This window comes from Ranitomeya imitator, chromosome 7 (assembly GCF_032444005.1).
Source record: "Ranitomeya imitator isolate aRanImi1 chromosome 7, aRanImi1.pri, whole genome shotgun sequence".
Lineage (NCBI taxonomy): Eukaryota > Metazoa > Chordata > Amphibia > Anura > Dendrobatidae > Ranitomeya > Ranitomeya imitator.
This window is the reverse complement of record NC_091288.1, coordinates 76,450,368-76,473,817: the sequence shown is the minus strand read 5'-3', so window position 1 is coordinate 76,473,817 and position 23,450 is coordinate 76,450,368. Positions and strand designations below refer to the sequence as shown.

Genomic DNA, 23,450 nt, shown 5'->3' with positions numbered 1-23,450 from the left:
ATAATAATAGAAGGAAAGGTAGAGGATATGTTTAATACCTCTCGGGACTATGAAAAACCTCAATGACTGCCGCACCAGGTAGGGGGTAGGCTTTCAGCCTTCTATCCTGCCTGGTTACAAATTTCCAACAGTCCATGGATTCTCAGCGTTATTGAAACTGGCCTAAAGTTTGAGTTCCAACGGATTCCTCATGATAAATTTACTTTAGTGCCAATAATTCTGCAGAAGAAGAACGGATGGGTGTTAGAGTCGGAAGTTCAGGAACTTCAGAAAAAAGGGGTTCTGATTAAAGTGCCCGCGGTACAAAGAGGTAAAGGGTTCTACTCCCCTCTCTTTCTGGTCATAAAAGCAGACTGATCTTTTCGTACCATCATAAATTTGAAAGGCCTAAATACATTTTTGCTGGTCCCGTCTTTTAAAATGGAATCTGTAAAGACTGCAATAAAACTTCTCTTTAACAATTGCTTCATGGTTGTCCGAGATATGAAAGACGCCTATTATCACGTCCCGATACATGTAGATCACGAGCAGTTCCTTAGGGTGGCGGTTTCACTAAACGGCTCAGTACAGCACTTACCATATCGTGCACTACCCTTTGGAGTCGCGGTTGCACCCCGGGTTTTTACTAAAGTCATGGTAGAACTTATGGCACACCTTCACGAACAGGACATATCAATAGTTCCCTACCTAGATGACTTATTGATTGTGGGACATTCAGAGTCACATTGCAAAAATGAATTGGAGAAGGTGACATCTGTGTTACACAAATTGGGGTGGATTATAAATTTAAAAAAATCTCATTTACAGCCTTTAAAAGTTCAGGAGTTTCTGGGTCTTACCATAGACTCCAGTCGGCAGGAGTGTCGTCTGCCGGATTCAAAAGTGGATGGTATCCAGCAACTAGCGACCAGAATGATTAATAATCCATCAGTCTCTGTAAGAGGGGCGATGTCACTATTGGGTTCACTCACATCGTGTATTCCGGCGGTTCTCTGGGCTTAATATCATACCACACTACAGTGGGACGTTTTACAGAATTCCCGTCGCCTGAAAGCTCATCTTGACAGTAAATTTTCATTGTCTGTTGAATCTATTCAATCACTACATTGGTGGACACACGTACCAAATTTACGTAGGGGGGTTCCCTGGACAAATCATATAACTCGGATAATAACTACAGATGCTAGGCCCAGGGGATGGGGGGCACGCTTGGAAAGTAGTTGGGTCCAGGGGCTGTGGTCTCAGTCCGAACAGAGTTTGTCATCCAATCTAAAGGAGTTATTAGCGGTAGAACGCGCTTTAAGTAGTTTTCTTATACCCCTACAGGGTCAGCACGTCAGACTTTTCTCCGACAACCAGGTAACCGTAGCCTACATTAACCATCAAGGAGGTACTCGGTCCGGTTCATTAATGGTGGTCGCGGATCGTATTTTTCAGATGGCCGAAAATCATCTACTATCACTCACGGCTCTTCACATAAAAGGAAAGTACAATATCATGGCCGACTATCTAAGCCGCAACCAACTCAGACAGGGAGATTGAAGATGGATGAGTTTAGTGTCCAATCAGATCATACAATTGTGGGGATGTCCAGACATAGATCTCTTTGCCAACCGAGAAAACAGGGACAGACAGCGGTAGGTAAGTACCGTATATACTCGAGTATAAGCCGAGATTTTCAGCCCAAATTTTTGGGCTGAAAGTGCCCCTCTCGGCTTATACTCGAGTCAATGTGGGTGGCAGGGTCGGCGGGTGAGGGGGTGAGGGCGCTGAGGTATTCTTACCTAGTCCCAGCGATCCTCGCGCTGTCCCTGCCTTCCTCCCCGTCTTCTGTGCTGCAGCTTCTTCCTCTCTTCAGCGGTCACGTGGGACCGCTCATTAGAGATATGAATAAGCGGCTCCACCTCCCATAGGGGCGGAGCCGCCTATTCATTCCTCTAATCGGCGGTGCCGGTGACCGCTGACAGGAAGAGCTGCGGCACCGAAGACCAGGCAGAGGGACAGCGCGAGGATCGCCAGGACTAGGTGAGTATGTCATATTCACCTGTCCTCGTTCCAGCCGCCGGGCGTCGCTCCATCTTCCCGGCCGGCGCCTCCATCTTCCCGACGTCTGCGCTCTGACTGTTCAGGCAGAGGGCGCGATGACGCATATAATGTGCGCGGCGCCCTCTGCCTGATCAGTCAGAGCAGACACGCCGGGAAGATAGAGGCGCCGGAACGAGACGCCGGGAGCTGCAATCAAGGGAGGTGAGTATGTGTTTTTTTTTTTTTATTGCAGCGGCGGCGGCGGCGGCAGAGATTTCTATGGGGCACAATGAACGGTGCAGGGAGCAGAGCTGTGTATATATGTGGGACATGCAGGGAGCAGAGCTGTGTATATATGTGGGACATGCAGGGAGCAGAGCTGTGTATATATGTGGGACATGCAGGGAGCAGAGCTGTGTATATATGAGGGACATGCAGGCGGCAGAGCTGTGTATATATGTGAGACATGCAGGCGGCAGAGCTGTGTATATATGTGGGACATGCAGGGAGCATATGGCACCGTATATGGCACAGCAATGGGGCACAATGAACGGTGCAGAGCACCGTATATGGCACAGCAATGGGGCACAATGAACGGTGCAGAGCACCGTATATGGCACAGCAATGGGGCACAATGAACGGTGCAGAGCACCGTATATGGCACAGCAATGGGGCACAATGAACGGTGCAGAGCACTATATGGGGCACAGCTATGGGGAAATAATGAACGGTGCAGAGCACTATATGGCACAGCTATGGGGAAATAATGATCTATTTTTATTTTTGAAATTCACAGGTAAATGCTGCATTTCCACCCTAGGCTTATACTCGAGTCAATAAGTTTTCCCAGTTTTTTGTGGCAAAATTAGGGGGGTCGGCTTATACTCGGGTCGGCTTATACTCGAGTATATACGGTATGTAGTGTTTGTTTTTTTTACTTTTAGGATGGTAACCAGGGTAAACATCGGGTTACTAAGCGCGGCCCTGCGCTTAGTTACCCGATGTTTACCCTGGTTACCGGCATTGTTGGTCGCTGGAGAGCGGTCTGTGTGACAGCTCTCCAGCGACCAAACAGCGACGCTGCAGCGATCCGGATCGTTGTCGGTATCGCTGCAGCGTCGCTTAATGTGAAGGGGCCTTTAAAGTATCTAAAAACACTAGCTAGATGGATCAGGGAGGCAATATCTCTGGCTTATACAGCAGGTGGCATGGAGATCCCAGAAGGTGTTAAAGCTCATTCCACTCCAGCTGTGGCAACATCCTAGGTGGAGAGATCTGAAGTGTCGATTGAAGACATTAGTAAGGCGGCCACATGGTCTTCTCCATCTACTTTCTTTAGACACTATAGACTAGATCTCGGTAGCTCCTCTGATCTCACATTTGGGACAATGGTGCTTGAAGCAGTTGTCCCTCCCTAGTCCTTTTTACTTCTCTGAAAGTCTCTCGTGGTGCTGTCATGGCGACTGAATAAATATGTAAGCTACTTACCGGTAGCGGTGTTTTTTAAGTGGTGAAAAAACATTCCGAAATATGTATGAAAAAAAGTTGTTGTTTTTTATGTTTGTCGCCATTTTCCGAGATCCATAATGTTCTAATATTTTGGGATCTGGGGCTGGGTGAGGGCTTATTTTTTGCAGCTTGAGCTAATATTTTTATTGATACTATTTTGGGGTAGATACAATGTTTTGATAGTCGGTTATTGCATTTTAGTGCAATGTTGCAGCAACCAAAAAAACGTAATTCTGACTTATTGATTTCTTTTCACATTACACCATTTACCAATCATATTAATTTACTTTATATATTGATAGATTGGACATTTCTGAACGCAGTGATGCCAAATTTTTTTTTTGTTTTTTTAATTGTTTTATTTTAAGTGGCGCAAAAGGGGGGTGATTTGAACTTTTGGGGTTTTTTTTTTTTAAACTTTTTTATTACTTATATTTAATAGTCCTGTAAGGAGACTTAAAGCTGCTGTTGTCCGATCACCTGTGCTACACACAGCAGCGCTTCAACCCTGATATGTACAGCAGAGATCATCATCTCCTATGAACGTCGGCCACAGTCCAGCATTCACTGGCGATTCACAATGACTGGCACGGGGGGTGTTCTGCAGACGCTGCCCCCTAGGTGACATGACAACCCATTGGCGCCCCGCATTTACGTAATAATCACCAATGGGCTGGGCTTAGGCCGCGCTTCTGGCCAGCTCTGTCAGTGATTGACAATGGCTTTTGATTTGTTAACATCTGCGGGTGGATCTTGCATCCACCAACAGCTGTTAAAGGCACTGATTAAATCCGCTGACAAATGCACGGAAAGATGCAGGCTTCGGCGCTGGGCAGTTTGGGATACGACCGATGACGTAAATAAGCGTCATCAGTCATGAAGGATTAATATTTAAACTCATAGTAAGTTTTGTGCACATGAAGTTTTGTTGAGATGGTCAAAAATGACAGGTTGTCTTGTAGGAACAGTTTGTAGAAATGCTCCTTATTTGAGCAGTTTTCCTTCTCCCGAAACCTTTTCTGCAGCCTTCTGAATGGACAGTCAGTGCCTAGTCTGGAGCGGAGCTGATCACATCAGTGACTGTGCTGACACCATTAACTGAGCTGATGGCCCGAGCCGCTGAGCTCAATGATTGGCTACAGCACTGATGATGAGATACCAGGAGCCGCAGCCGAGATTTAATGCTGGACCTGGGGAGGATGAGGAATCCACATCTTTGGTTTTTGTTTCAAATAAACAAGCTATAGCTGGTAGAGAGCAGTCTCTCAAAACCGGAAAAAGACTCTTATTGTGGGAGAGCCTCTGTTTTCTTTGCTTATTATTATCATTGTTGTTGTTGTTGTTGTTGTTTTTTTTAATCTAACATTATCGCCTACTTTGACAGATTATTGTATTTACTCCAGCAAGAGACGTCAAGCATAGAACTGAAGAGCGAATGTGCTGTGGTCCTGGGCAGCCTGTCTATGGGCACAGAAAACAACGTGAAATCCCTGCTAGACTGCCACATAATCCCAGCCCTTCTGCAAGGTAGTGGTGAGCTGCTCCTCCGCGCTCCTATGTTGTCCTGCTATATCCCATTGTGACACACATGACTCTGCCATTTGTAGGCTTGCTGTCAGCAGACCTCCGATTCATTGAAGCTTGCTTGCGATGTCTCCGTACAGTTTTCACCAGCCCCGTCACTCCAGTGGAACTCTTGTACACAGTAAGCGCTTCCCTTTTACCCACTACAGTATGAGCACGGCTGAGCGGCCTTGTACAAATCAGATGTGAAAATGTGTTTGGGTTTCAGTTTATTTTCATAGAATGATCTCCAAGGTTAGGCAGGAATGTGTTTAAAAGTTGTTCAGTTTTTTTGTTGTTTTTGTTGCAGGGTGGAAAAATATAATTGTTAAATGGTTGCTGGAAAAGTAAATGACCTTTAATGCAAATAAATTGTGATCTTTTCCAGGGGTCTAAATTCTGTGGCGTTAGATGGTCTATTGTGGAAGGCACATGTGGCTGCTTTTTTTGTGCCCCTGTGATTCTTTGTCCATGATTGCAGCAGCACAAACGCTGTTCATAAAAATAAATTATTGAAGAAAAAAGTGCTAAAAAGCCTTCTGACATTCATGTACCATGTCCTACCACTGCTGCTATTCATCCAACTAGGCTAGATCACAAGAAATCCTGCCCATTTTGTGTAACATGGTCCATAACATTTTCTTGGAAAGCTGTGCTGCCATGTAAACAGGTTTTTGTTTTTTTTCCATTACACTTTTTTTTTTTTGCTATATGAGGTATCCGTTTTTAGATGGGAAGTCGAATACGGAAATATTTTTTTAAGGCATGGATCGATTAGAAAAAAATATAAAAAAAAAGAAAAGGGGGTGGAATACTCTCCATTCAGCGCAGTCCGCTCCAGAAGCGATGCCTGCTCCATTGGGAATTCTGAGGACCGCTGCAGGCTGTGATTGGCTGCAGCGGTGAGGTAACTTGAACAGCAGATCATCAGAAAAACCTCTAATGAATTTGGCTTAAATTGAAGCCATTTTCCAATATAAAGGATTTGTCTGGGACCTTTTTGGTACGTTGTCTATGTCTGGTTGGGAATGCACGTGCAAGTGAGTATTGTCTGGTATTGCAGCTTAAAGGGAACCTGTCACCCCGAAAATCGCGGGTGAGGTAAGCCCACCGGCATCAGGGGCTTATCTACAGCATTCTGTAATGCTGAAACTCGTATAAAGAAAGAAGCACTAATCAACACCCAATAAAAAATACCAAATTTTATTAAATCCATTAAAAATAGTTGAGCAGAAAAGTAAACACAAAGGGATGTGACAAGGTAAGCCAGACAAGAGTGGCACCGCAGACAGAAACAGGTGCATCCAGGTATATGAATACAGTGAGAAACTAATGCTCTATAATCAATATAATCAAGTGAGGCACAGTTGTGCCAAATGTATAAGGAAAGCAATGTGCCACCCTTAGAAGTAGAGCAAAAGAAGGTCCAGAGGTACGACCTAATAAAATGAGTAAGTTACCTGGATGCACACTGGGACTCTGAGGTGCCACCGTCCCTTACTGTTGTGCGCATGTGCGCTGGCTCCCGGGGGTTGGCCGCGGGCGACGGCGTCTTCTGGCTCTGGCCGGGTCCGTGCGCTTGTCTCCGCTCACATGGTTTCATGTGCGCGGGGCCTTGCGTCCGGGCCGGCCTGCTTGGTGACGCCCTCGCCGGCCGTCACTTCCGGTTTTGTCGGCGTTCACATGCGCCACACTTAGAACAGTAATCCCCACTGGCTGATTGGGCGGTTTGCTCTATTTAAGACACCAGCTCTCTAAGGATGCCATCCCCCGGAAGAAGGCTTTTAGCGCCGAAACGCGCGTTAAAGGGGACGGTGGCACCTCAGAGTCCCAGTGTGCATCCAGGTAACTTACTCATTTTATTAGGTCGTACCTCTGGATCTTCTTTTGCTCTACTTCTAAGGGTGGCACATTGCTTTCCTTATACATTTGGCACAACTGTGCCTCACTTGATTATATTATGTGATAGATACGTAGAGCATTAGTTTCTCACTGTATTCATATACCTGGATGCACCTGTTTCTGTCTGCGGTGCCACTCTTGTCTGGCTTACCTTGTCACATCCCTTTGTGTTTACTTTTCTGCTCAACTATTTTTAATGGATTTAAGAAAATTTTGTATTTTTTATTGGGTGTTGATTAGTGCTTCTTTCTTTATATGAGTTTCTGTTGGTTTTGGCACTTACCTTGTACTTTCTGCACCAGCCTTTACTTTGGTATTAGGTGCGGGCCTTATTTTCTTTGCAGCATTCTGTAATGCTGTAGATAAGCCCCCGATGTTACCTGAAAGAGGAGAAAAAGACGTTATATTATACTCACCCAGGGGAGGTCCCGCTGCTGGTCAGGTCGGATGGGCATCTCTGGTCCGCTGCAGCGCCTCCCATCTTCATTACAAGACGTCCTCTTCTGATCTTCAGCCACGGCCTCTGACCTTTCCGGCGCCTGCGCACTGCAGTACTATCCTCTGCCCTCAACAGGGCAAAGTACGCCTGCGCCGGAGCCGTGGCTGAAGATCAGAAGAGGACGTCTTGTAATGAAGATGGGAGGCGCTGCAGCGGACCAGAGACGCCCATCCGACCTGACCAGCAGCGGGACCGCCCCTGGGTGAGTATAATATAACGTCTTTTTCTCCTTTTTCAGGTAACTTCGGGGGCTTATCTACAGCATTACAGAATGCTGTAGATAAGCCCCTGATGCCGGTGGGCTTACCTCACCCGCGATTTTCAGGGTGACAGGTTCCCTTTAAAGGGTTTATCCGAGATTTTTTTCCCATGTGTCTAAAAACTAGCAGGTATATAGTTCCTAACTACCTGCTTGTTCTATCCTGCGCTGGAACTGGGCAGCTATTGACCGCTCCTGCTGGCAATCCTGCTGCTGTATATCAACAGGCCAGCTCTTCCTCTTCTGTTCTACTTTGCTGATGGGTGTGAATGCCAACGTCATGCTGATCGACAGTCTGCTTCCTTGAGTTAGGCAGTGGGGAGCCGCCTAACAATCATCATGATGTCTGCACTTTCATCCATTAACATAGCATAAGAGAAGCCTCTGCTCTGCTGATGTGACATAACTGGAAGCCACTGAATTGCCTGCAGGAGTGGTCTGTGACCGCTCTGCTAGCGGAGATTGGCAATAGGCAAGTAGTTGGCTAAATAAATAGTCCTGGATAACCCCTTTAATTTAAACAAATAAATAGAGCTCAGTGGCAACAACCAGACTTGTATGTATGCCACATCACCTTCCTGTACTGACAGATCGTCAGCTTTCACGCATGGGTAGCCACTTTAAAAACCTAGACCATCAGGTAAAAGGTCTTGACAACACCATTAACAATAATTGTTGCAGCCATGCAAACTACCGCCGGTCATGGCTTTATTGTTCTGCTATGTAATGCATTGTTTATATCGTTATTCACTGGTGCATCTTCATATTGTGTCCTCCTCTCCTAGGACGCGACTGTAATCCCACACCTTATGTTGTTGCTCAGCAGATCTTTGCACTCGCAGGAATACATCTGCCAGATCTTCGCTCACTGCTGCAAAGTAATGTTCTTCTATTCTTCATTTTTGGGCTTGCCATTGAAAGTTGTGATATGTTGCAATGCATTGATCAGGCGTTACATTGGCTGAATGCATCTTTTGTTTGTTACAGGCTCCAGATCATCAGACAATTTTGTTTAATCATGGAGTGGTCCAAAATATTGCACATCTGCTTACATCGGTGTCATATAAAGTAAGTTGGTGGCTTTTAATCACAGACGTAAAGTACTGCTAACTTGTGTTAGGCCGTGATGTGCAGAAAAAGGTTCATAATGTCTTACTGAACCTGATAGGTTTACAACTTCAATATAAGTCTGAAAGAAATCCAGCTCATCGTCTGACACATGAGATTAAGCAGGAGACTAAAGATACCTTCACACTAAACGACGCTGCAGCAATACCGACAACGATCCGGATCGCTGCAGCGTCGCTGTTTGATCGCTGGAGAGCTGTCACACAGACAGTTCTCCAGCGACCAATGATCCCGAGGTCCCCGGTAACCAGGGTAAACATCGGGTTACTAAGTGCAGGGCCGCGCTTAGTAACCCGATGTTTACCCTGGTTACCATCCTAAAAGTAAAAAAAACAAACTCTTCATACTTACCTTCCGCTGTCTGTCCTCGGCGCTCTGCTTCTCTGGTCTGGCTGTGAGCACAGCGGCCGGAAAGCAGAGCGGTGACGTCACCACTGTGCTCACAGTGAGTGCAGGAAAGCTGACGGCGAGGGGACAGACAGCTGAAGGTAAGTATGAAGCGTTTGTTTTTTTTTACTTTTAAGATGATAACCAGGGTAAACATCGGGTTACTAAGCGCGGCCCTGCGCTTAGTAACCCGATGTTTACCCTGGTTACCAGCGAAGACATCGCTGAATCGGTGTCACACACGCCGATTCAGCGATGTCAGCGGGAGAGCCAGCGACCAAAGAATGTTCTGGCCCTCTAGCCCCAACCAACGACATCACAGCAGGATTCTGATCGCTGCTGCGTGTCAAACTGAACGATATCGCTAGCGAGGACGCTGCAACGTCACGGATCACTAGCGATATCGTTTAGTGTGAAGGTACCTTTAACAGTTCTCTTATCCTTTTCCTCAATTCTTTAATTCTAGATTAGAAACTTCAATTTAAACCCAGTGGAAATTATCCAAAAAAGTTTAAGTACATGGGATTGTATAGGTAATAAGGAATAGAATACTCCTGTAGAAGACAATTCACTTTTTACATTACCCCTTCATCTTCACTCATAACTAAATTGTCTGTTTCCTCCTAGGTCCGCATGCAAGCATTAAAGTGTTTTTCAGTTTTAGCATTTGACAATCCCCAGGTATCAATGACCCTTGTAAATGGTAAGTGGTTGTATTATTGCATAAAATAATGCCTTCATTTTCTTTGATTTCCATAGTGTTTTCATCTCTCAAGATTTTTTTTTTTTCATTATTGGATGTGTATGTTTGTCTCACAATCATTAAAATGAATGGGCAATAGTGCAGTCTCCATCACAGCCGCTACTAACAGTGCAGTACAAGCAATGTTAGCCACGAAAAAGCCACATGTGTCCAAGTGCCAGGACTCTATACATCTGATCGACAGGCGGTCAGACCCCCAACAATCTAATATTGATGGACAGACTTTAAGCAGGCCGCATGGTATTTCTTGCCCATGGCAGCTGACTGAAAATGAAATATATTGTTTAACCACTTCCCATCCTAGAGTATAATAGTATGTCTTGCATCTTGTGGCCTCATATAGAGCGGGCTCAAGAGCTGGACCTGCAGCAAACCTGGCAGTGTCACACAGCTGGCATCTGTCTGTTACAGCAGTGACCGGAGCGCAGGCTGAACGCTGCCGTCTTAACCATTTAAATGCTGCTGTTAGGCTATGTACACACGTAGGAAAAGAGTTGCATAATTTTCTGCACAAAATCCGCATATCCTGGCAGAATCTGCAGCTGCGGATTTGCCGTGGTTTTTATGCGGATTTTGTGTGGTTTTTATGCGGAATTGATGCGGATTTTCTGCGTTTTTTGCCACTGCAGATTTTTAACATGGAGGAGAACAGAAACGCTGCAGATCCACACAAAAGAAGTGACATGCACTTCTTTGAAATCCGCAGCAATTCCGCACTGATTTTTCCGCACCATCTGCACAGCTATTTTTTTACCCCATTGATTTACATTGCACTGTACATCACAGTGTGGGTCTGCAGCGTTTCTGCGTGGAAAAATCCGCTGCGGATCCGCATCGTGTGCACATAGCCTAAATCACTAACAAATTTGTATAAATGCAGCGAATTCTGATGCGCGCACATGAGTACCCATCTGCCCACCATGATGTGATAATCCGGGCACTGACAGGTTCACGTCGTGTTACTTCCATCTTACTCCTCCCGTGAAGCCCAGCTGGGGAGCATCATTTCCACTATATACTGCGATACTTTAGTTGTTAGTCTCTTGAATCTGTGATTATTTCATTATTTAATACTAAAAAAAAAGTGAAAAAAAATGTTTTAAATCACCCCCCCTTTCCCTGGTAAAAATCAAAGAATAAAAAGAATCATATTTGGTATCACCTTATTGTTAAAGTTCAATTTGTCAAAATATAAAATTAATTTACATAATTAACAATGTGAAAAGTAGGTAGACTCTGCAGGATTCCAGTGTTTCAGTCTTCACACCTCCCTAAAAAATGCAGTATAAAGCTATCAACACACCGTCTGTATGCCAAATTGCTTATCAATTCAAAACATTAGCTCAGTGTGGAAAAAAATGGAATTAATGTAATCGTACTGACCGCTAAAATCAAATGAATAGTGTCATTCAAAAATGGAACTTTTTTAGCAAAATACAAGCCCTCACACAGAAATGCTAGCAACAATATATAAAAAAGTGGAAGGAGAGGGAAAAATTAAAGGGAATGTGTCAGTAGGTCACCCATCTACAGGTCCTTCTCAAAAAATTAGCATATAGTGTTAAATTTCATTATTTACCATAATGTAATGATTACAATTAAACTTTCATATATTATAGATTCATTATCCACCAACTGAAATTTGTCAGGTCTTTTATTGTTTTAATACTGATGATTTTGGCATACAACTCCTGATAACCCAAAAAACCTGTCTCAATAAATTAGCATATCAAGAAAAGGTTCTCTAAACGACCTATTACCCTAATCTTCTGAATCAACTAATTAACTCTAAACACATGCAAAAGATACCTGAGGCTTTTATAAACTCCCTGCCTGGTTCATTACTCAAAACCCCCATCATGGGTAAGACTAGCGACCTGACAGATGTCAAGAAGGCCATCATTGACACCCTCAAGCAAGAGGGTAAGGGTACCGTCACACAGTGCAATTTTCATCGCTACGACGGTACGATCCGTGACGCTCCAGCGTCGTAACAATATCGCTCCAGCGTCGTAGACTGCTGTCACACTTTGCAATCTACGACGCTGGAGCGATAATTTCATGACGTATGTGCGATGTAGAAGCCGTTGGTTACTATGCGCACATCGTATACGATATATGTTACACCATGCAATCATGCCGCCACAGCGGGACACTAGACGACGAAAGAAAGTTTCAAACGATCTGCTACGACGTACGATTCTCAGCAGGGTCCCTGATCGCAGGAGCGTGTCAGACATTGCGATATCGCTCGAGCGTCACAGATATATCGCTCGAACGTCACGAATCGTGCCGTCGTAGCGATCAAAATTTCACTGTGTGACGGTACCCTAAGACCCAGAAAGAAATTTCTCAACAAATAGGCTGTTCCCAGAGTGCTGTATCAAGGCACCTCAATGGTAAGTCTGTTGGAAGGAAACAATGTGGCAGAAAACGCTGTACAACGAGAAGAGGAGACCCGACCCTGAGGAAGATTGTGGAGAAGGACCGATTCCAGACCTTGGGGAACCTGAGGAAGCAGTGGACTGAGTCTGGTGTGGAAACATCCAGAGCCACCGTGCACAGGCGTGTGCAGGAAATGGGCTACAGGTGCCGCATTCCCCAGGTAAAGCCACTTTTGAACCATAAACAGCGGCAGAGGCGCCTGACCTGGGCTACAGAGAAGCAGCACTGGACTGTTGCTAAGTGGTCCCAAGTACTTTTTTCTGATGAAAGCAAATTTTGCATGTCATTCGGAAATCAAGGTGCCAGAGTCTGGAGGAAGACTGGGGAGAAGGAAATGCCAAAATGCCTGAAGTCCAGTGTCAAGTACCCACAGTCAGTGATGGTGTGGGGTGCCATGTCAGCTGCTGGTGTTGGTCCACTGTGTTTCATCAAGGGCAGGGTCAATGCAGCTAGCTATCAGGAGATTTTGGAGCACTTCATGCTTCCATCGGCTGAAATGCTTTATGGAGATGAAGATTTCATTTTTCAGCACGACCTGGCACCTGCTCACAGTGCCAAAACCACTGGTAAATGGTTTACTGACCATGGTATTACTGTGCTCAATTGGCCTGCCAACTCTCCTGACCTGAACCCCATAGAGAATCTGTGGGATATTGTGAAGAGAAAGTTGAGAGACGCAAGACCCAACACTCTGGATGAGCTTAAGGCCGCTATTGAAGCATCCTGGGCCTCCATAACATCTCAGCAGTGTCACAGGCTGATTGCCTCCATGCCACGCCGCATTGAAGCAGTCATTTCTGCCAAAGGATTCCCGACCAAGTATTGAGTGCATAACTGAACATTATTATTTGTTGGTTTTTTTGTTTGTTATTAAAAAAACACTTTTATTTGATTGGATGGGTGAAATATGCTAATTTATTGAGACAGGTTTTTTGGGTTATCAGGAGTTGTATGCCAAAATCATCAGTATTAAAACAATAAAAGACCTAACAAATTTCAGTTGGTGGATAATGAATCTATAATATATGAAAGTTTAATTGTAATCATTACATTATGGTAAATAATGAAATTTAACACTATATGCTAATTTTTTGAGAAGGACCTGTATATGAGCATGTAGGTCATAGGATGCTGAACAAAATAATACCTTGATTTCTGCCATCTGATGTTAACATTTCCAGATAAATCCACTTGTTTCTTAATATGTAAATGCCTCCTTCATTTAAAATGAGCTCTGGAGGCAGATACTCAGGGAGGTCTACGGTGTGTCTTGACCATAGATCTTAACATCTCAATTACAGATTAGGAGATATGGCTGTCTCAAGACATCGAATCACAGCTATCAAGGTATTATTTTATTCAGCTTCCGATGACCTGCATGCCCATATATACGGCTTATAAGGAATGATCCTACTGACAGATGCCCTTTAAAGAGTGCAAAAATGAAAATTTGCCACCGAAAGAAGGGGCTAATACATAAAACACAGCCAATCAACAGAGAAGTAGTTAGTTACTTAAAAAAGTGAGTATTATGGCATATCCATGTCATATGGTTTAATTCTAGTAAACTTAAACCATCTGTGTATACCATGGCCATCATGTAAAGCTGCAGATTCTGAATCCTTGTTCTGCTGTAGTGCCTGCTGACTTTTGACCGGAGAAGGGCGAGTACTACTGGTCTTATATTTATGGAATCATTTGGGGTCAATTTTTCTAAAAGCGAAAGGCCCCTTAAATAACTACGCACAATTTGTTTTTATCATTAAGTCACCATTGTGTTTTTGTTTGTTTTTTGTAGTATTGGTCGATGGGGAACTCTTGCCACAGATTTTTGTGAAGATGTTACAGCGTGACAAACCAATTGAGATGCAACTAACAGCTGCAAAATGGTAATGGCTGACATGCATACCATAATTATTTTTTTCTGCTATGTAAATTAAGAAAATGGAAGACCGAATGGGCACCAAAATACATAATCTCAGTCTTAAGGCTTATATCAATCGCCATAAAGCGGGACACATGTCACTCAATTTTCATATGAGTACAATGAGATTTTTATCACCTAGCATCTGAAAGACGTGATTTGACTTGCGTATGCGACCTGATTGCAATGCGACTCTAGCATGAGCTTTTACATATATGTTTATACCCTGGCAAAGGGGTTAATACCCATGGAGCTTCCCAGGCTATTAATATCAAATCACAGCAGTATACTTAACCAGTAAAGCCTATTTAAAATGGGGGACCCAAAAAATGATGTATTTTATAACAAGCAAAGGCTTGGCAGGCAGCTGTGGGATGATATGAATAGGCTAGGAAGGGGCCATGAATTTTGTCCCTGTCCCAGACTAAAAATATCAGCTCTCAGCTGCTGCTGAAAGGCACATCTATAAGATGCGCCAATTCTGGCACTTAGCCTCACTCTTCCCACTTTCCCTGGTGCGTTGGCAAATGAGGTGATGGTATTGGCGTTGATGTCAGCTTTGTATTGGCAGTTTACATCAAGCCCAGAGGTTAGTAATGGAGAGGCGTCTATAAAACGCCCCCATTACTAACCCCATAGTCAAAAAAATTACACCCAGAAAATAGTCCTTTATTGGGAAAAATGACAGACTGCTTTATTGAATTAAAATTAACCAAGATCGCTTAAAATTGTTTTAACGCCCAAACAATTGAAGCCCATGTCCCATGTAAAAAATAAAGCAACATCATACTCGCCTGACCCTGACTTGAAGATAATAACTCATTTGTTCAAAGACGCATCTAGCTCTGCTACATCTGAATTATTGCATGATGAGCCGGCCGTCCAGCACGGACACTGAGCTGCGCAAGCACGCTCGGCTCAGTGTCTCGCAGTGACGTGATAAAGTTGAGTGAAGTTATATCCAATGAACTCCTTTCACCTCCTCATGTCACCGCAGGTGTGAGAAAGTTCTCACGCTTGCGGTGCCGTCAGACAGGTCATCGGAGTACAGAGCCAATGAACTCCGTCTCAATGACGTCAGCGCGAGTGCTGTTAGAACTTTTCACACGGCGCTGACGTAATTGAGGTGAAAGGTGTTCATTGGCTCTGAACTCTGATGACCTTTCTGACGGCACCGCGAGCGTGAGAACTTTCGGGAGGGGAAAGGAGTTCATTGGATATGAACTCCGCTCAACTTTATCACGTCATCACGAGTCACTGAGCTGCGTGTGTCTTGTACAGAACCTTTTAGCTTCGGTCACAGATTTCTTTTGGATGGCCCTGCACTTTACCTGTTAGTTTATTACTGGAAACCTTTGTAAAACTTGCTTTAAATTTGTTTGTCAAACGGGTATTTTCAGAGTCCAAGAATATCCTCCATAACTTACAATTGTTCATAAGGTAAATCTTTACATCAAAGACTCTTTTCTTTCAGCCTAACGTATATGTGCAGAGCGGGCTCTATAAGAACAGATGACAACTGCATTGTGTTAAAAGTAAGTTACGTTTTCTACAGGATCTTTTAAATGGTGGCTGATTGGTGAGAATACAATTCATTCTCCCATATTTTTTTTTTCTATATGTTTAAATGAGATCATGTGTATTTATCTGCAGATATGGTGGTAATATGCAGTATATCCAGGTGAATACTGTTTTAAACATGCACAGCAAACTAACTGATGGCTCAGCTGCAGGGAAAATATTAAGTTCTATTACCTCTGCAGCCGCTCGCTGCCAGTCATTGGGGCAGTGATCAGTCGGCGCTCTCTACACAGCAAGCGTGGTGCAATCACTCTCACTGCTCCATGACTGACATCTTAACCAACACACGTGATGCACAAACTCCAGAGCAGGATGAAAGTCAGAGGGGTCTTTGGTTACAGTGGCCGTCCTGTGTAGTTTGCACTGATTATTCCCCACCCGCGGCAGCACCCCAATGATTGAGAGCAAGCATCTGCAGGCAAAATGTAAACTCATTCTCTCCCTACAGCCAGAATAATAATGAAATGTAATGAAATTGCTCTACATGTTTAAAATGGTGAATACTAGTAGATTACCATTATGACTACAGGTAAGCAGTTTGTTTGTTTTTTTTTTTTTGTTTTTTTTTTTTTGGGGGGGGGGGAGGATTATCGTAGGTGTCAGAAAATTAAAAAATTAATGCACTTCCTTGCCTTGCATGTGATCTTTAAATTGGTCACCCGATTTCACTGTGTTACTGATATACATTATTACTGTTAAAGTCCACATCAGAATGCCTGGGTGATGAATTTGGAAAGTTTGAGTCCAGAATTACAAGTGAAAGATCAGAGTCAGATGATTCATAAACCAGCCTGATTGATAGCTCATCTGTACCCCTCCTCCTCTGCTGCTGAAATCTCACCTGAGTACAAGCTGCAGCTGTCGGTCAGGTGGGGTGGCTGGGCGGGTTTATATTTAATACTGAGATCTATTTAGCAAGGTACGCAGTTTGAATTGGGAAATATTTTAAGTTTAGCTTTTGAAAGTCCCCATGAAAAAAAAATGAATGTGAGTGTCACTGGATGATTTAAATCCTCTTGTAACACAGGTATAAAAGGCATCTTACTGTCTCATTGTCATCTGCAAGCAGCAGAATGTGATTCCAGCAATGTGTCACTTGCTCTACTGGGTGCAGCAGTTGCAATACAATCAGAGTTGTCTCTGCTATAGATATAGCAGAGCTCAGAAAGCTAAAACCACAGCTTTCTATGTACAATGTATATTGACAGAGAGCTGCTAATCAGTTGTGGGGGCTTGGTTGGACCAGGATGCACCTGGCAGCTAGTCCAGCAGTGAGAAAAACAGTTTATCTCATTGTATTGAAACAGCACACCTCCCAGTAAGGCTACGTTCACATGTCCAGCAATCATCATCCTTTGACAAAGTTGCGTAGACACAACTTTATTTGTCCGCCTGAAAAAAACTGATTTCAACTGGATCTATTTTTTTTAACATTGAAGTCTATGGAAAACGGACCCGTTAATGAACTATCTGTTTTCCTCCCATTTAAAGGATCTGTTCTTTGCTTAGTGGATCAGTTTCAAATGGATGATTACTTGAAGGTTAACAAGTCCAATTTAATAATAGTACAATATATGTAAAATATTTATTTTCCCTCCTCCAGTAAGCACAAAAATGGATCTTTTCCAAAAGGGAGAAACATGGATCACTATTTAACAGATCAGTTTTCCACAGACTTCAATGTGAAAAAATAAATAATTGGATCCAGCTGAAACATTTTTTTTTTTCAGACTGACAGATGTCTGTTTAACTTTTTTTTTGTGAAAGGATTGTTTCTGCATCAGTTCTAAAAGCTGATTACATAGAATCCTAAAATGTCAGAGTTGGAAGGGACGGCCAGGGTCATCGTGCTCAATGCTAAACCATCTCAGATGTCTGTTCCATTGAAGGAGAACTCACCACCTCTTGTGACATGTGAACTTGCTCTAAGTGACCGTTGAAATCAGTGTCTCAGCCAATAGTAAAAATCTGCTGACAGATTGCCTTTAATTAATGTAAATTTTAAGTTATAAAATTACTGAAAAGGATGTTTTGTTAAAACCAGCAAATTTCATTCAAAATTTTTCAGACTCTTCCCTGTTTGGTACGAATGTGCAGCAAAGAACGTCTTCTGGAGGAGAGAGTGGAAGGAGCAGAAACTCTCGCCTATCTCATTGAGCCTGATGTGGAGCTGCAGCGGATCGCGAGCATTACCGACCATCTCATCTCCATGCTGGCCGACTACTTTAAGTACCCAAGCTCCGTTAGTGCCATCACTGATATCAAGAGGGTGTGTATGGTCCTAGTTTTCAAGTGAACTGTCTGCACAATACAAACATATGTATTAATTGTTTACATCAACAGTTTACACACCTAGAACAATCCCTGTCCATATCCCCTATGGGGAACACTGGGACACCATGTATCTCATTTCAATGGCCCCCATGTAATACCACATTTGTTCAGAAATCGGCTGCTCCGGTAGAAATGTGCAGCCGCCTGAACATCCCGTGGTGGTAACCACTGATCTCCAGGGATTTCATTTGCCGGACTCTCCAATGGAGCGCCTGTTGGATAAGTGGTGGTCTGCAGGAGACCACCCTTATACTCTTCTGTATATTTGCAACAAAACTTGCTCCAGTGCATCTACTATAAAAAATAAACCTTCTTTGCAAACAGTTTGCAAATACACACATATCGAAACTGTCTAATTCTTAGTGTGTGCCACATTTATCACAGTGGTTAGTGCGGTTTTATAAAACTTATGTACTTTTTTAGACTGTAAAGTGTAAGTTCACACTACATGATTAGTTAACTTATTTTTTGCCAACAATTTTTTTTTTATTTGATTGTTGGTGGCTAGTGCGTCAATGTAGGCCAAGCCCCTCTCATTGTTAACCATGCTGTTTTTCATCAAGTCAGTGGACTTGGGGTCCCTCTCGTCAGCTAAGTGCAAGGTAAAAAAGTAGGTTTTGGTGCAGATTGTGCCAGAATTCTGTTGCACGTTGCTTCATAAATCCCCCCTTTGTCTCATCTCGTTCTACACCCAAATTATAGCCCTGCAGCAAAAAGCCGGGGTCTGTTGGAAGAGACTAGCAAAATGTCTCCTGAATCGGACTATATACAGATCCCCCCCTGTAATCTAACAACGGAAACTGGTGTGTAGGTTACACACAATTGTATTTTTGATCAAAACTATTTTCAAAGTGAGTGCGTTTTTACTATGCACTGGAGCAATAACATTTTTTAAAGGGGCTGTCCACTACTTTTATAACACCTTCTCAATCACCATGTACCCCCCCGGGTGCTGATCGGCTGCAAGGTCACGAGAGACAACCATGTCACATGTGCCCTGGAAGAGCCAGAGCTGGAACGGCATCAGAGGGGAGTATAAGTGTTATTACATTGCTTGGGACAGCCATAGTAATTGAGAAGGGGTTTTCTGAGCAGTAGACAATCCCTTTAAGCACGTTGTAGGACATTTTTAATTGCAGTTATGCCAGAAGCTGGCACAAAAAAGTGCAAATTATGGTGCATTCCATATTTATGCTATGATTTGCAAGTTTTGTTTTTCACTGCTCACGCCATTTCTCAAAAAAAAAAAAATTAAAAAATTAAAATAAAATTTTAAAAATCAGTGTTGAGTGGAAGAGAGGAGGGCCAAGCCTGGACTGACAAATTTACTATTCTTTAAGTCATATGTGTCAGAAATTCAGGTGCAGATCGACGCCAGCTAATGGCTTGAGTTGATGTAATTTTCCGATCTGCTTTTTTAGACTAGCATCAAGTATTCCAGGATTCATCTCCCCACAGTCAGTTACTCATGATAGAAATTGCTCCCTTTTGCAAGCAGCAGTGATTCGGGTAATAAGTTACCGCAGCCTTGGAGAAATCCGGCTCCTTGCCCAATGATTATCTTCTCAATGTAGAAGACCAGAGACTCATTGTGATGCCCCTCTAATCCCTCCATTGAGGCAGAGGGAGCAATTTGATTTCTCTGACACTTCACTTTCCTTTTACTTAATCATTGGCACAGACCGGGAATTGTTTACAATGCAGTTTCCTTATATCCAGGAGAAGGGTTGCCAATACGTAACTCAATGCATAACTATATCACGTAGCCATCTTCCAGTATCGGAATCCCCTGTACCCCGGCTGCCGTTTTGTTTTACATGAAATAACTGTGTTGTGGTCACCTTCCCGGGTCTAGCTCTGAGTCTTCACTGCTGCTTTAATTCTCTGTTATTATCTGCCTCCATGATTTAATGTTGGCAGCGCTGCAGCCAATCAGTGAGCTGAGCGTCTCGCGCCGTTAACTTGAGCAGAGCCGCTGAGCTCACTGATTAGCTGCAGCGCTGGAGACGTGATGTCAGCACTGCAAACACTGACATATACTAGGCGCAGCAGGAGAGACTCGGCGCTGGACACTGGGAAGGGCAAGTAAAGTACAAGTTTAGGATAGAACTTTTTAAGAATTGGAGTCTAATCGTTCTTGTAAGCCCATGGGCTGCACCAGCTTCCATGAATTACTCCTACCATGAATATATAAAAGGTGTGAGCGGCAGAGCAGTTCACAAAGACATTACAAGTAGTTTACAGTAAGGCACTAGATGTATCATCATGTTCCACCGTTTGCAGAGGTTTTTGCTTATTTGTGCTTGTATGTTTAGACTGCAGTGCATAGAGGGTACTCTTTAGTCCCCTGGGTTTCTGCTCAGTAGTCAGCACAAACCTGTTCTCTTTCCCCCCTCTTCTTTCCCGGGTGTTTTCCAGCACCATGAAACAGAGCAATCTGACACTGAGGACGCAGACTCCAGAGGGGCTATAGAGGAATCCCAGTGCACTGCAGCTTTTCTAACCTTTCCACTGTCACAAATGACCCAGCAAACACAACTTGTCTCGCCACCGACTTCAGATGAAAAGGTAAGTATGTGTTATTTGTACAGTGTGCTAGGTAGGTGCGTGAGTGTATGTGGCGTCATTGCAGCTGTAGCGTAAACGATCATCAGAAAAAACAAACGTTGACATCCTTTAAAATATACTGCTTCGCTATGGTCACCTGTCGGTGAAGAATAGGCTTTTATCTATGGCATGTTGTGCACTGCAGCTACCAGACAATGCATTGTGGTAAATTGTAAGACTACTTTTCCTTAGTTTCATATTTATAGATACTGAGATCTTGAGTGTTTATTATTAAGTCTTACCCTGCAGCCTGTCTGCTTTAGGTTCACTTTAAAGTAAAGCTCCACTTGTCAACCACTCTTTGGTATAAATAATGAAACAAGCAATTTAATATAATAACAATTTAGGCTTCACTCACTGCACATCGCAACTTGCATTTCCATGTAGTTATAGGCGTTGTAGGCAGTCATATACAAGAAGCTGCATATGTTGGGGTTCCCCACCCCAAAGTTACTAAAAAGTGCAGAACACTGTTTATGGAAACAAGTGCATATAAACTATGCCGTGCATATTCGCATACATCTGCTGAAGTCAGTCCATTTGGGCATGGGTTTTGTTTATGTACTTGACCAGTTTTGTTTTGTTGGAATGGTTCCTCTATAGTGCAAGGCATGTGGCACCTTTCCTTCATGCTCAGTCTGGCTAGAGGCCATTAAAATGAGTTGAGCAGAGCACTTTGGGATTTGTAGTTTAACGACCGAGATTAAAGTGATGTATTTCAAGAAAAGAACGTGTTAATGGTATTAAGTGTTTAACACTTACCTTTATATTATTATCTTGAATTAAAGAAAATAGAGCTGCGCTTTAAAGAGGACCTTTCACCAAATTTTTCATTGTGTCTACATTTTTGTCATGCTTGTACTTGGAATGGACACACACTATAAGAAAAAAGGTGTTTATTTCTTTAAATCCATAAGGGCAGTACCAGAGAGATTTCAGTGGGGGCGTGTACATCTAGACATTGACCGATCATAAGCAGGCTGTAACACGCTGGGGAATGAAGAACACTGCCCCACAATAGCATTGACAGACAGTGTAGAGAGTAATGACGTGCAGGGACACAGCTGAATGCGATCACCTACTTCCGAATGCATCCCAAGCAGTCAGTGAGGGGGGGGCAGTGCTGCAGAAGAGGAGTCTCATTACAAACTCTTCTAGTAGCTCTCCTCTCAAATTCGTATGAGCTTTATTGGCAGGATCAAATACACATCAGCATTGCCAAAGAAAGTGTAGTGCTGCCAACTCTGCTGTACTACCGCTGCCAGCTCTGCTGTACTACCGCTGCCAACTCTGCTGTACTACCGCTGCCAACTCTGCTGTACTACCGCTCCCCATCCCCCGCAACTGGCTGCTGGAAATGAAAACTGTTAATCACACACAGGTATGCCCTTCTCCAGCACTTGTAATCAATCTGCAGTGAGCTGAACAGACTGCCACATTAAGTTTCACACACATCCTTTTCTAAGCTATTGTGGGGATGTTTTTTCCCCTTGTATGTGGATGTCTGCTTTATAATTGGCAGAGCTGACAGCACTATGAGAGGAAAGCTACAAGAAGTGTTTGCGATGAGACTGAACTCTGTTGCACTGCTCCTCTAAACACCCTGTCAGAGATGAGAGCTGAAAGCTGTGAATGACCCGCCATCAGTGAGGAGAGCAGACCGATGGTCAGTGCTATTATGCGGGCTGTGTTCTTCCTCTTTCTGGCGCTGACCAATTATAAGCAGGCAGAAACACACTGGGCAAAAAATTACATACCCACATTTGAATCTCTCTTTTAATGCCCACTTGGATAAAAAAAAAAGCAAATGTTTAGGTGCCAAATATTTTGATCGCTAATATCTCCTCAGCAGAGAAACAACATTTAAAGCCCCACTCCAGTGTTGTGTTTTTTGGTTTTTTTCCCCTGCATGGATTGATGACTCTAATCTAAGTACCCTGCCCCTAAGGGCTTGTTTCCACATGCGAGGAACACGTCCGTGTCTCGCATGTGGAAACTAAGCTCTGGCGCCGGCACTGTGGAGCGGAGCGTGCGGCCGCATAGCAACACATGGAGCCGCACGCTCTGCTCCGGAGTGCCGGCGCCAGAACTTCGTTTCCACATGCGAGACACGGACGTGTTTCTCGCATGTGAAAACAAGCCCTAATATTGTATCTTCATCTGTTATCGGCACTGCTCTGTTCGGTCTTCTGCAGCTTTTGACCTTCCAGATTGCTCCAGCTACAATATTAAAAGCAATGAACCGCAATACAAATTCTCGGCACATGCAGCATGCAGGCGCGTGCCCACACCGGCCACAAAACACTAAACAAAATGAGCAAATGCTCTGCAGTAAATAAATAGCAATAGTTCACAAAAATAATAAAGGCTACTTGGATAACATATTTTTGATAAAAAAAAAAAAAAGGAAAAACACATCCCCCCCCCCCCCCACATCAGTGACCCTATTTGGGATGGTCCTAAGCTGCTATATTAAAACCTTACCATGTGTTTAACGGCGGCGAAGGACTGAAGCCCCCGACGA

General features: G+C 43.7%; 1 protein-coding gene across 5 annotated transcripts in view; it reads left to right on the top strand.

Moving 5' to 3' along the window:
• ARMC8 (armadillo repeat containing 8) overlaps positions 1 to 23,450 on the top strand; it is a 134,363-nt gene that overhangs the window by 37,969 nt on the left and 72,944 nt on the right. For 2 of the 5 annotated variants that reach the window (XM_069733535.1, XM_069733537.1), the window contains exons 4-12: positions 4,919 to 5,064; positions 5,142 to 5,239; positions 8,543 to 8,635; positions 8,745 to 8,825; positions 9,900 to 9,975; positions 14,279 to 14,369; positions 15,879 to 15,939; positions 18,054 to 18,254; positions 20,738 to 20,887. In XM_069733535.1, the coding sequence (XP_069589636.1) occupies positions 4,919 to 5,064; positions 5,142 to 5,239; positions 8,543 to 8,635; positions 8,745 to 8,825; positions 9,900 to 9,975; positions 14,279 to 14,369; positions 15,879 to 15,939; positions 18,054 to 18,254; positions 20,738 to 20,887 (997 nt within the window). The remainder of the gene's footprint in view (positions 1 to 4,918; positions 5,065 to 5,141; positions 5,240 to 8,542; positions 8,636 to 8,744; positions 8,826 to 9,899; positions 9,976 to 14,278; positions 14,370 to 15,878; positions 15,940 to 18,053; positions 18,255 to 20,737; positions 20,888 to 23,450) is intronic. The other 3 variants (XM_069733536.1, XM_069733539.1, XM_069733538.1) reach the window with 3 other exon arrangements.